General features: G+C 35.1%; 1 protein-coding gene across 2 annotated transcripts in view; it reads left to right on the top strand.

The window, feature by feature from the left end:
• LOC125654316 (potassium voltage-gated channel protein Shal-like) overlaps positions 1 to 12516 on the top strand; it is a 57531-nt gene extending 45015 nt beyond the window's left edge. Inside the window, exons 2-5 of one of the 2 annotated variants that reach the window (XM_048884229.2) lie at positions 464 to 626; positions 3981 to 4166; positions 6705 to 6869; positions 8612 to 12516. In XM_048884229.2, coding sequence (XP_048740186.1) covers positions 464 to 626; positions 3981 to 4166; positions 6705 to 6869; positions 8612 to 8914 — 817 coding nt within the window. In that variant the 3' untranslated portion in view covers positions 8915 to 12516. The remainder of the gene's footprint in view (positions 1 to 463; positions 627 to 3980; positions 4167 to 6704; positions 6870 to 8611) is intronic. The other variant, XM_048884230.2, reaches the window with a different exon arrangement.

The raw sequence follows: 12516 nt of genomic DNA, 5'->3' as shown, positions 1-12516 counted from the left end.
CTCTTCATTTTAGTGACGGTAGACATCCATTAACCTAATGGTACTTATAGTTTTATTTGCTAGAAAGCCACCCAAAATAAGCCCTCTGGATTTCTATAGCTGTTCTGAGAGGTCGAGATAAACACTTAACTCTGTGCACTTACATGCGTTTTCTCTCATCAATCAGTGGTTATTGAGTTTTCATAGCTTTCGAGGTCTTGGAAATCAATATATATATATATATATATATATATATATATATATATATATATATATATATATATATATATATATATATATATAATGTTGACAAACTTCTGATCCGTATTCAGATTGTTTTCTTGCTAAAATAAAAATACAAAAGATTTTTCCTGGAATTATTAATTCATACAAGTTTGATATGAATTTGTCATTTGTTATTTAAGAAATAAACTTGAACGTGTATATCATTGTTAAAAGTGCAATATTTTCTTTCATTTTACAGTTATGGTGATATGGTGCCAAACACTATTACCGGAAAAATTGTTGGTGGTTTGTGTTCCCTAAGTGGAGTTTTAGTCATCGCACTTCCTGTTCCTGTTATAGTGTCCAACTTCAGTAGGATATATCACCAAAACCAAAGAGCCGACAAACGAAAAGCACAAAAGGTGAAGACCTGAATCCAATGCATGATGCTTTTTTTTTTATTTAAAGAGATGATCTTATTGTTTGTTTCCTCTTTTGTCTAACACTAATACTCCGACCCTATGCTGACTAAAAATTATACCGCTTTTCGGTGAAAATTGTATTGTTTCTAAACTTACATAGTATTATAATGACATTACATAACAACTTACACATCGTAAATTATTTGATTTCATATAAGATGAAAGGCAGAGGTTGAAATTTAAGTTCATTCTTGACTAATTTAACTCTCCGACATCTTTGGTCAACCTCATTTGTATAATGTATGCATTGAGCACCCCTACCTCACAGGTGCTAGGTATGTGAGGTGATTGACTATAACGGAAAGCGTGATAATTTATACATAACGGCGAGGCATCTCATTTTGATTACCATTGCCTCTGCCCACTGACGTCATTTATTTGTATGTAAATGACAAATGTGTACAAAAGTGTGGAGAAATTAACACATTGGAGCTTGAAAGCATTATGACAATGAAAACAGTTGGAAATGAGAATATATAGGCCTGATATAAGGGCATAAATGTAGCAGACAAAATTCATTGTGCTAGAACCTAGATAAAACATTTCTACACAGATCCACGAATTAGTGGAAAAATAAGGACGCGATTATGCTGATAAGACAGGCATGTGGTCAGTACTCAGTTCGTTGTCGGGAGAGTCTTGTTTGGAAATGCTTTCATTTATATCCCTAAAACCGTAATATTTTTGTATGCATATCTTAATAGAGTCTTTTGTTTCATTTATGAAATACAGTAGTATTGATATCATAATTAAAATCGAAAACAAAATATTGAGCATATGTACCTTCAAATAACATGCATTAAACTCTAACAAGAAGTTTTCGTGCAAGCAACACGGGTTTTAGTGTGGGCTCCTGAACCATCAAAATCTTGGAGAAAATGTATTGGTCACTGAATGTTGCAATGCTATTTCATTTTTGTTCCTATTAGGTTATTACATTTTTGATTAAGACAAATAAGAATAATTCATATCTACCTATCCATTTTTTTGTGGAAAATTTTCTTACCAAAATAGAAAATATCGATAATTAGAAATAAAAATTCAATAATGATGTAAAATCTGGCCCCGGACATGATGCGCAATAATGACGTATCCCAGGAGAAGATTAATGTTTTATGGAACAAAAAGGACACTCGCGGTACTGAGACATTCTTGAGTGCGTCCATTGCCTGATGCTGTTAATAGACCGAAGTTTCTGCCCGTCGTTTTTACTGTCACGAACGAAAAGACAGCCATTTTTATGAGTGCCAACCATCTTTTATCTCTTGAATCAGTCAACCTAAAATTAACGTCATATTTAAAAAAAAAAAATCTATTTAAATGACAAAGGTTTGCGAATTGCAGAGGGAATATATATATTAATGATGATAGTTGCACGGTAACAGTGAATTAAATATAATGTGGATTTCAAATAGAATTCGAAGTAAAATGGTTGTCATCTCGGATTTGATAATGATACTTGTATGTAGTTTTACAGAGAAATCTGAAATAGGTTGTGATCTTGTTACTATAGTTACTTGATGAGATTCCTAGATCTCTTATTAACTGTTAATTCAAATCCAAATTAAAATACAGAGGGCGCACAAACTGGGTGCACGATATCAAGTGTTTTCTATATTTGTCGGGTGACATTGAACTGTACAACTTTGATAATTCTCACTAGCCTCATCAAACTAATAATTTGGAATTCGTGAAATGTGCTTGCAGAAATATATATATATATATATATATATATATATATATATATATATATATATAATATAGTTTGTAATATTCAGTAGAGATTAAGAAAAAGAAAAAAAAAAAACAAACATATTTCTTATTTGCGAGGACAAGATTACTGCAATAGTTTTGCTAACTTGAGAAGAAAATATGAAGGTCAGAATGATGTTATATGCTGCACGAATTTGTCTGATATCTACAAAAAACACGGGTAATAAATCGCTGCTTAATGAAATACTTTTGCGAACAAATACATTTTCTTTTTACCACATTCTCGTTAGACGTTACATTATTTCGTGAGAAATCCGGAAATATTGGATTTTGCTTGTGTTTTGTAGTAATTTGTTGCCTTTTGGCTGGTTTCTGGAAGAAGAAGAAGGGGAAAAAAAACGATTCCAGTAATTAAACGTAGTGCGTTTGTGATTTTCTCTTAGGCAACGTTTGCATCGACTGATATTTTAAACACATTCAACTAAAACATTTTCCCTTTGGGTTTTCATTTATTAGCCATAGTTTGTGCTCCTTAAGAGTCTTCCCAGCAACATATATATAACAAGCGAATAAAAAAAAAACCCCACCCACAAAGATTTAATGAAGAGGAGCTGCATTACAACCACTGCCGCATACCGTAGTCGATTAGACATAGGACTCTGGTATACGAGAATGCACCGATTTCTATACGGACTACTAGTATACAATTCTGTGTTTGAGACATGTGAATCAATTCGCGAAAAAGAATGGGTGGTTAAACGTTTTGAAATGTTAGTGGAACAACTGTTTATTGGTTCAAATTGAATCCACTATTTCAATTCAAGTGACTGATGACCAATGCATGACCATATATTGGCATTTAGTCATGCATATATACAAGTACAATTAATAAAATATTAAAAGGATGTTGATAAAACTGTGCTTGTCGCATTGTTATCAGAGGGCCTAAGTTATTTCTGAATGCATTGGGGATGCCTCTTCGATTTGAATGTAATTCATCAATGAAAAGTCACGATCCACTATAATACTTAAATGAGATAATCAACTAGCATCGTTAGAGTTTTTATTATTAATCTTTATCAACATAAGGGGGATTCCAATAAGTTTAGCACAGCTGCCACATCAATGAATATAGCTCGTCGGACTGTCTGTCCACTTCCCCAGCATGGACTCTGAAACTGGGCTTACATGCAGGCAATGCACGTTCGCCCAGAGTCATCTTTTCCCCTGGGTTGTTCAAGAATCTTACGGCTGCATGAGATACTTGTGAAATTTTCACTTTCACAAATGTAGTATTTACTCTTGAATGTATTTGTATAGTTTAAGTATCAGCTTTAAACATAATAAATGACATCCACGACATCAGACCCCAAACCTGTATAATTGTTAAGAAATAGCACAGAACAAGAAAGCGCCTTATTTAAATTCTTGTATACACCGAATCCCCTGTCGTCCTGATACACCTTATGTTTAAACCGCCAGGAAATTCTATCTAGAGATTAAATTATCACAAAAACCAGTGCATACATTTCTCATTTTCACATGATTATCACGAACGTTTCCTTTCCTTCTCTTTTTCAGAAAGCGAGAATTGCGCGTATTCGAATGGCCAAGAACGCTAGTGGCGCCGCCTTTATCAGCAGCAAAAAGCGGGCGGAAGAGGCAATTCGGGCACGTGAAAGTGGTCTAGAAGTGGATGACATTAAAAACCAGGACACATTAGAAATGCAGCACCACCATTTACTTAGCTGCCTCGAGAAGACTACAGTATGTATACACAGGACATAGAAAATCAAGGAAATCAATATGATAAGGGGACACAATGCACGTGCTTAACTTCTGAGTAGAAGAGTCTACATTCTGATATTTCATATTTTGAGAGTTTACAGTTTGCTAAGTAAATATTAATGACCAGTGTTTCTATTACATTCAACGGTTTAGTTTTAGCGGGATCGGCCAACAGGCAGAGAATTTGGCTAGACTTTATTTTCGCGAGACTGGCTTTGGGAATTTATATGTGAGAAGAAACATTCGCGATTGATTGATTTTATACTAAAGACACATGCTACAGTCATCCCCCAAAAATATTCGTAAAAAAAAAAGAGAACCAAAATGGCCACCGTTGGTAGCGGTTGGAGTTTAATAACATAATAATAAAAACGTTAAAACACTTACTTCAGGATTTTGTTATGTTTCCCCCTGTTTCTTATCACTCTCAAAATACATCTTAGATGGAATTTGTCCAAGTTGTAGATGTATATAGTGGGTACGTTTATCCAAATATTCTGTATGGCGTGTTCCAATACATGGAAATTGTTGGTGTTCGCCGCTTGTTTCTGAAGTTCTTTTTTCAAAAGCCACCAACAGTTTTCGGTGATATTAAGCTCAGGACTCTGAGCTGACCAAACCATGGATTATGGATTAAAGTTGCGAATTTCTGCGGAAACATTGCACTATATGAGCCCTTTGCACTGGGGCATTGCCATCCTGGAATATATAGTTTCCACCCGCGAAATATCGTACAATAACAGACCGCAGGTTGTCATCAAGGATGTGTACTCTTCTGCATTAATATTTCCATCAGGAACACAAATTGTCCCGACACCATGAAATGTGATGCACCCCCATATCAATAAAGTTAACTTACGTTTTAATGGCGGACAAATACTGTCAGGCAGGTATTCTTCTCCCACTTTTCTCCATATACTGACACTGGTGTCTTGTCCAATAATAACCTTACATTCATCACTGGAAAGGACTTTATTCCAGCGTGCATCAACATTTTTATGGATATTGCCTCTGCACCAAGCCACACGATTTTTCTCGCGAATTCTAATAGCTTATGAGAGCCATCTTTCCTCTCAATTGTCCTTTTTCGAAAACCTACGATTTCTCCCGTTATTAAAAGAGTTGGTTATATTTTACAAAGACTCTCAGGAACACTTCTTTGCTATCCTCAAAAGAGCTCTTGCATCACGAACACCACCGAATTCTTTTGGTCGCCAGGATCGTAGCTAGTTTTCAGTACTTCCTCGTCGTACAAATCGTTGAAGGAAACTGTACACGGTGCTTTGTTTCAAGCCTGACACTCTTACGATGTCTATTTTTTGACTTGTGGAATGTAAAGTGCAGATATATATATATATATCCTGGTCATTTGTCAACTCTTTTCCTTTTTGACTCATCTTTGTTTACAAGGGATTTTCCCAATTTATGCAGACGACAAGGATATTACGTCTTCATGACGTTTAAGAATCACGTGATAGCTATCTTAATTACTCAGGAATACCTATTGTAGATGCGTGGATCTAAGACTTTTCTGTTATTTTATAATACGGATTTTGTTTGCATCGGGCGGCCATTTTGATTTTTACGAATACTTTTGGCGGATGACTGTAGATAGAATTTTGCGATGACTAAAAATTCGCAACTTTGCCATCTCGCAAAACTGCGCGAAAGTAGCTCTAGGTCAAATGTAGCATGATTTTGAAATTGATAATCTTTCCAATGGTGCATTTCCATTGTGTCTTCTGAGGTCAGATTCATAATTTCGTATTCATCTGTTCATCCCGTGTATCCACTATTATTTACCTTTCAGTAGATCCCGTGCATCAACCCAGAATGCTATTTTTAGTGTTTATTTTACTAGCACTTTTGAAAAGTAATATTGAATAATTTATATTTGAAGTACTATGTTTCACTCGTGGATTGAAAATCGGAGAGCCACAGCATCATGCATTATACATTTTAATGAATAATAAATGTGGTTTTGTTATCAAAATGACTAACACGCAGGATCGATATGCCTGAAAAAGTCATGAATTATACCATTAGAGGGTTATAATATATATGCTGAATGTATTGAAATCACAGTTCTTGAATTTTGGTAGATATTTAGTTGCTTGCAGTGATTTGCATGTGAGCAAGAGCGGTTTTGCATAGACTTTAATTTGAATAACATTTAGCTTGGTCTTCTTCAAATCAAAAAAATAGTTCCCGCCCGTCAGAATTTCGTATACTATAAAAATCTTCTACAATGTTTTAATTCAAGTAAAGCCAATTACCCATTCAAATAATCTTACATAATGTAGTTATTTCAGATATTGAAAAAGTCCAAGCTTGAAGTTTACTAAGTTACTAAAATTCTCCTGTTCATAACGATACAGTGTAGTTCTGTGAAGTTTAAAATGTGTGTCCCTCTAAACAAAACAAAGAGCACTCCTTTATCCCTCCCAGTCCAACCCAAGGTTTAAATCAGTTACAATTCAAAATATATAAGAGGTTGAAAAAGACCTGGTTTTGCAGGACCGAGAATTTGTGGAGTTGGACATGGCGTACAATGGGGCTCCCAACAAACCGTCCGAGACGCCCCCTCCCTCCCCGGACCCATCTCTGACGTCACTAGACCGACGGAAAGGCACAGGGTGCTGCGGTCGTAGGTTTTCTCCACATCGAAGATTTCTCGTAAAGGTAAGCTAACGCTCCGAGGGAATCCGAGATGTGTATACCTAAACACAAGAAATAACCCGAAAACCACTTACTTGTACACTGTATGTGTAATTCGCCCTCGCGTAAATGAATAATCTTCGGGTATGTTGAAATAAATTCAGTTCAATCTTCCGCATAGCGCATGTGTAGGCTGGGGGTGAAATTAGGGGGTGTGACTCCTTAAATTGTAAGAGGGTTTGGGGGCCCTCAATGGGCCTATGGCGAAGCCCTGGTAGGGAACCGAAAGCTGATGGATTCTTTGCATCTTGACATGGAGTTTAACACCTTCCGGAGGACAAGAATTCGTATTTTCTCCGATGATTCGCATGCATTTTTATGGTATTAAAAATGTAATCCAAATTACAAATTTGAAGAAAATGCATGCATTTTTGTTTAATTTTCTTGATATTTCTGAGAACATTGACAATCGGAAGAGAAAGGACAGGCGCCATGTCTTCCTCAAACCCCTGTAATGACTATCCAAAGCAATGAAAAATTCATTTTTATTTATTCGTATGGTTTTTTTTCTAAATTTTGACATTTCATTTTTATTTCATTTATTTATAATTCATTTATGGATGTGGACGCTTGGGAATGCGAGCGTACGCCTCAATAATCGTCTGCTAAGGGATGGAACGAGTCGAAAGAATGCGCTATCTTTTCACAAATGCAAAATCCCTCACTTCCGTTGATGGATCTGGATGAACACACATAAACTAACATGGACACCTGCACAAAATTGCACATTATTTTTTGTATTAGTGGTCAGTATATCTTTTGGCGGTTGCTATGTCCTAGTCCATTGACATTTCCTTACACCCCCTCCCCACCCCACAAAATGTAAGACATTTATATTATTTTCCATGGTAGAAATCACGTGTACACCTAATCTCCTTCATCATACACAATCACATTCATATAGTCAATATTGATAGTCAGAACTCAATCATACACAATCACATTCATATAGTCAATATTGATAGTCAGAACTCAATACACAGAAGTCGTGCTGGGTTCGCTTTGTGGACATGTATTTGTTTTAGTTTCATTTTAAATTAAGGTCATTACACACTGTATTTGTTTTAGTTTCATTTTAAATTAAGGTCATTACTCACTGTATTTGTTTTAGTTTCATTTTAAATTAAGGTCATTACACACTGTATTTCTATCTTCCAAATCAAAGGGATTCACACTTAGTAATAAACTTTGGCGTCACTGACATCCAATAAGTAGAATATTCAACGTCCGTTTAAAAGATTATGCTTAATTCCGACCAATTAAGTCTTTGGTCGTTTTGTGAACATTCTGACTTCTTTAAAATGGCGGAGAGCAAAATGTTAGTTCGTCTTTGCGTTGTCTATGAAATTGATGTTTTGATCAAATATAGCCACAGTAGAGATATTTTTAGTGCGCTTATATTGACTAACAACGCTTACAGCTTCTAATGCTTAAGTATGTTGTATCCGAGTTGTGACATCCTAACATTTTAAAAGCCAGCTATTGTTTGTAGCTATTGTATTTTTAGGTATGTCTTGTTTATTTTTACATTTTTCCATTAAAATGGATTAAGGTTGATGCTTATCGCATTAATTGAAGAATGATATTTTTTTTATTTTCATATTTAATTTGAGCTAATTTCAGATTTCATGTAGCAGAAATCTGCTATGCTTCCATTTTTTTGTATTGAATTCATATACACAATTTCTGGGTTGTTTTTTTTTCAGCGACGAAATACCGACTCTGATCAGGATGACCTGAACGATATTCAAATTCGACTTCCAACAATAAATCGATCCTCGAGATCCAACTTGAACGCCGTCAGCGGCGGGACAGCAACATCTAACAGCAAATCCAACAATCTCACTGTCACCACCGCCATCGTCACGCCACCCACTCCTAGCACCACCCCGGAGACCGAGTCCCTTCTGACGCATCCTGATCAACCCCCGCCTCCTTACCCCCAGGCATCATCACGGAGTCACCAAACTTCACAAAACGCAGGAGATGTGAAAATATCCTCATTGTGATAATGGATCGGCCATTAGTTGTCTTTGCATTTCACCAAGAACTTAGTCAAATACAGACGTTTGTCTCTCGCATATGTGCTGCAATAATATTGAAAATGATATTTGATTGGGAAATCGTGTGAGAATTTTTACCTCAATGTTTAAAGACTGAATAGTAAAAAAAAAAAAAGAATAGAGGATGAGCTTAAATCAAAATCTTGATGCGATGACTAAAAAAAAAAATCAAACACGAGAAACGACGTGAAATATTTGCTACAAATTTTGCCCAATTATTTCCATATAATGTATCCATGGAAACAATGCACTGACCACGACGGAATGTTTAATCAGTGTGATTTTTTCACTATATGGTCACGTGATTCTTTTTCCTGCGAAGGAATATAATAAGAGGACATTATGTCACGTGATACTTTCCAGAACGATTATTGTTTTGTTTTTTTAAATATATGTCTTTTAGAAAACATTGCTCACGTAAACTGTTACGTCTAAGTGTGTAGAATTTGCATTTTTGTATTTGGATCAGATCGCACATTTTGTCGTCTCATCCCGTCCCGTTCAAAGCGAGATAACTCCATTTTATACTCTCTCTATGTGTGGCCGGCATTGACTCAGAACACATCCTGCTATGCCTCGCATAACGAGTGGTATATATTATATACATAGAGACAAAACATTCCTACCTTGATATGTTATTGATATAATTGTTCCGTCAATCAACCCAAACACAAAACACATTGGATACTAAAAGACACGTTACACTCGAAATAATTACATGAGTGGGTTTGGGGAATATTTTGATTGCAAGCAATACGGTACATAAATACAGGAAATTTGAGATGTTTCAACATTGATTTTTCTTTCAATGTCCTGTATATTTGTGTATATGCATCTTGTGATTTTTGTATTTTCCTAAAAACATTTTTATCCAAACTTTCATACTAAAATCTGGTGTTGATTCACTGAATATTCATCAAGTTCATTTGTTTATAGATTTTGTAAAACATGTAACCTGAAACAGTCATAGAACTAGGTTGAGGTAATATTTCAAATAATAGCTTCCGCATTCTACTCAACAAATTAAATTTAGAACTATTTTAACTTAGTGATTTGGTTACAAGACTATTCAGACCATTCATTATTTAAAGAAAAAAACCATCATGTACATGACATCGTAATATTCCTTACCAGCGCAGTAAAACCTTTTTGATAGCTTGCATTAAACATCGAGGTCTCCTCTTTTGGGAGATAGAAACTACTCATAAACAACCTGGCGACATCGATCGCCGAGGGTCTGCTCATGCGTTAGAAAACAGGCAACACGACCAATGGTTTCATGATAGCATTGTAGCATTACAAACGATGTATGGAAAACAACAATACGTTGTAAACATGGCATTTACATTCAAAACTGTTCATCGGATAGTTTCATTTTACCATAATTCTTCTCACTTGTAGATATTCGTAATCAATATTTCAAGAGTACTTTTTTATGTTCAATAATAGGGCTAAAGTGACACTTTTCTAGAGAGGCTACTATAAGTATTAATTGATTACAAGGACAAAGTAAGTAGTTCCAGAAAAAAAACACAACCAACAACAGAGAGTATGTTTTGCGCTGTATTGTGCGATTCACCTGACGTGATTGGGCGGATATGACCTTTGACTTTGTCTCGTACGTTACCCCGTGGGGATTGGTAGAAAGGTTGCTAAAAATAACTATTCGTATGATCAATTGTAAATAAGATATGTCTTTATGTTCTCAGGTGCGTTTTAGTATATTGCTCCAATTATGTAACACTTTAATGTATTTGTAAAAAGGTACAGTTTATCATTTATCTGCACTGATTATCAATCTATCTTTTAACGTCATCAAACTTTCGTAACTGAAGGTTAGAAACGTGTGTATTTCAAATTGAAAAGCGTTAAAGCAAACACAGTATCTTTTATAGAATTACAATACCATTAAAAGATAAAAGTTGAGCAAATCGATGAAAATTTTTCCAACCGTTTTTCATAGCCATCGACGCCCACTCTAATACACCGTATTAAGATTTATTTATTTTTTTTTGTAAAAGGATGTAATTAATCATACATGTTAGCATAGTTGTGGGTGATGCGTGTGCCCAATATTTTGTCAAGCTAAAAAACTTGGAAAATGTGTATCATTTAATGATTTTCAAAAGTGCAGGTATGGCGTCATACTCGATGTCAAAGAGATTCAGTTAGATGTGCGGTCTCCCACTACGGAGATATCCTACTGTAAAAAAAAAAAGGGTTCAATTTTAGAATTGATATTTCCTTTTCGAGAATATCTTTAAAAATGGTTAAATATATACTTGTTCTCACTGACTTCTAATGATAAAGTAGAAAGTGGATTAATGCAGATTTGGTTTTGCATATGTATTTTTCTAATTTTCATTTACAGCCAATGAAAAGATAACTCTAAATTGATTTACTTCTTTTTATTTGCTTTTTTAGGGGGGGGGGGGGGGGGGAAATTAATTAATAGTTTCTCAGGCCAAACATTTCAAATTTTGATGAGGCAGGCAGATATTTTTTTTTTACTTGACTGTAGCATGAGTTATCTTTCCTTTCTCATATATAGAATAAGCAATGAAATATGGAATGTTTATTTTTATGAAAAATAGCTTCACGTAACTTACTATAAAAATGTATTTTATAATTCTTAAACATTTGCACATAATTAAGTTTGCATTCAATAATAATTTGAATTAAAGATACTTTCAATCTTGTTAAACCCTTCTAAAAGTTTGACATGGGTATCTATAACAAGAGTTACTTTAATAAATATTAATTGAAAACAAATAAGTTCAACGGATGCGACGGGGCCTGAGAAGCTAATGAGTAAATTTGTTTGCCTTAATTTCTCTCTTCTGTGTTGTTGTGGTAGATCGTGTAAATGAAATTCATGTTCTTCCGCCCAGTCTGATCACTTGGATAAGACAATACATGTATAACCAAATGACATTAAGTAGGGATACAGACAGCTTAAGGACAAGCTGTTAGAATTTCACTCAGTAATCTAAACATATAGATGGTATATGGCACTTTTGTATAAATAGTTCTCACAGAGCAAGTGTACATAAATTAGCTCCCTTTACACTCACCGGCCCTTTTGTTTCCCCTCGAACGGGTTGTGTTCATTGTGCTGGAAACCACTCACGTTAATGTAACTTTTATGACTGGGTGAATGTGATTGTTGGATATTTTGAAATTATTTGTGCAATTCATCCGTCAACAGTACATGTTTTACAGAATTAAAAAAAAATATATATACCCATATTGCGGGTGTATCACTCCGCCCTAGTTTTGAATGCGAACTATTTGATCCTTGTGTGTGACCGAATGGATGTGATTAGCCTTTTGTGCAGTAATGTTTCTCTCATTTTGAGGAGCGGATCTACACAAACAGGGATGTGGTGTTGAGTGATTCACGTTGTTATTCTCTGCTTAGAAGGACAAGACACCTACCTTTGACCCGTGTGTGCATTGATCCGTAACTCGGGGTTATAGCGTAGGTTAGGACGGGAAAACCCGTTGTTACTGTTTTATTACTACAATAAATTCCCATTACAATCTTA

This window comes from Ostrea edulis, chromosome 7 (genome assembly GCF_947568905.1).
Source record: "Ostrea edulis chromosome 7, xbOstEdul1.1, whole genome shotgun sequence".
NCBI classification, from domain to species: Eukaryota; Metazoa; Mollusca; class Bivalvia; order Ostreida; family Ostreidae; genus Ostrea; species Ostrea edulis.
The sequence above is the reverse complement of the archived record's forward strand: the minus strand, read 5'-3'. Positions and strand labels throughout refer to the sequence as shown.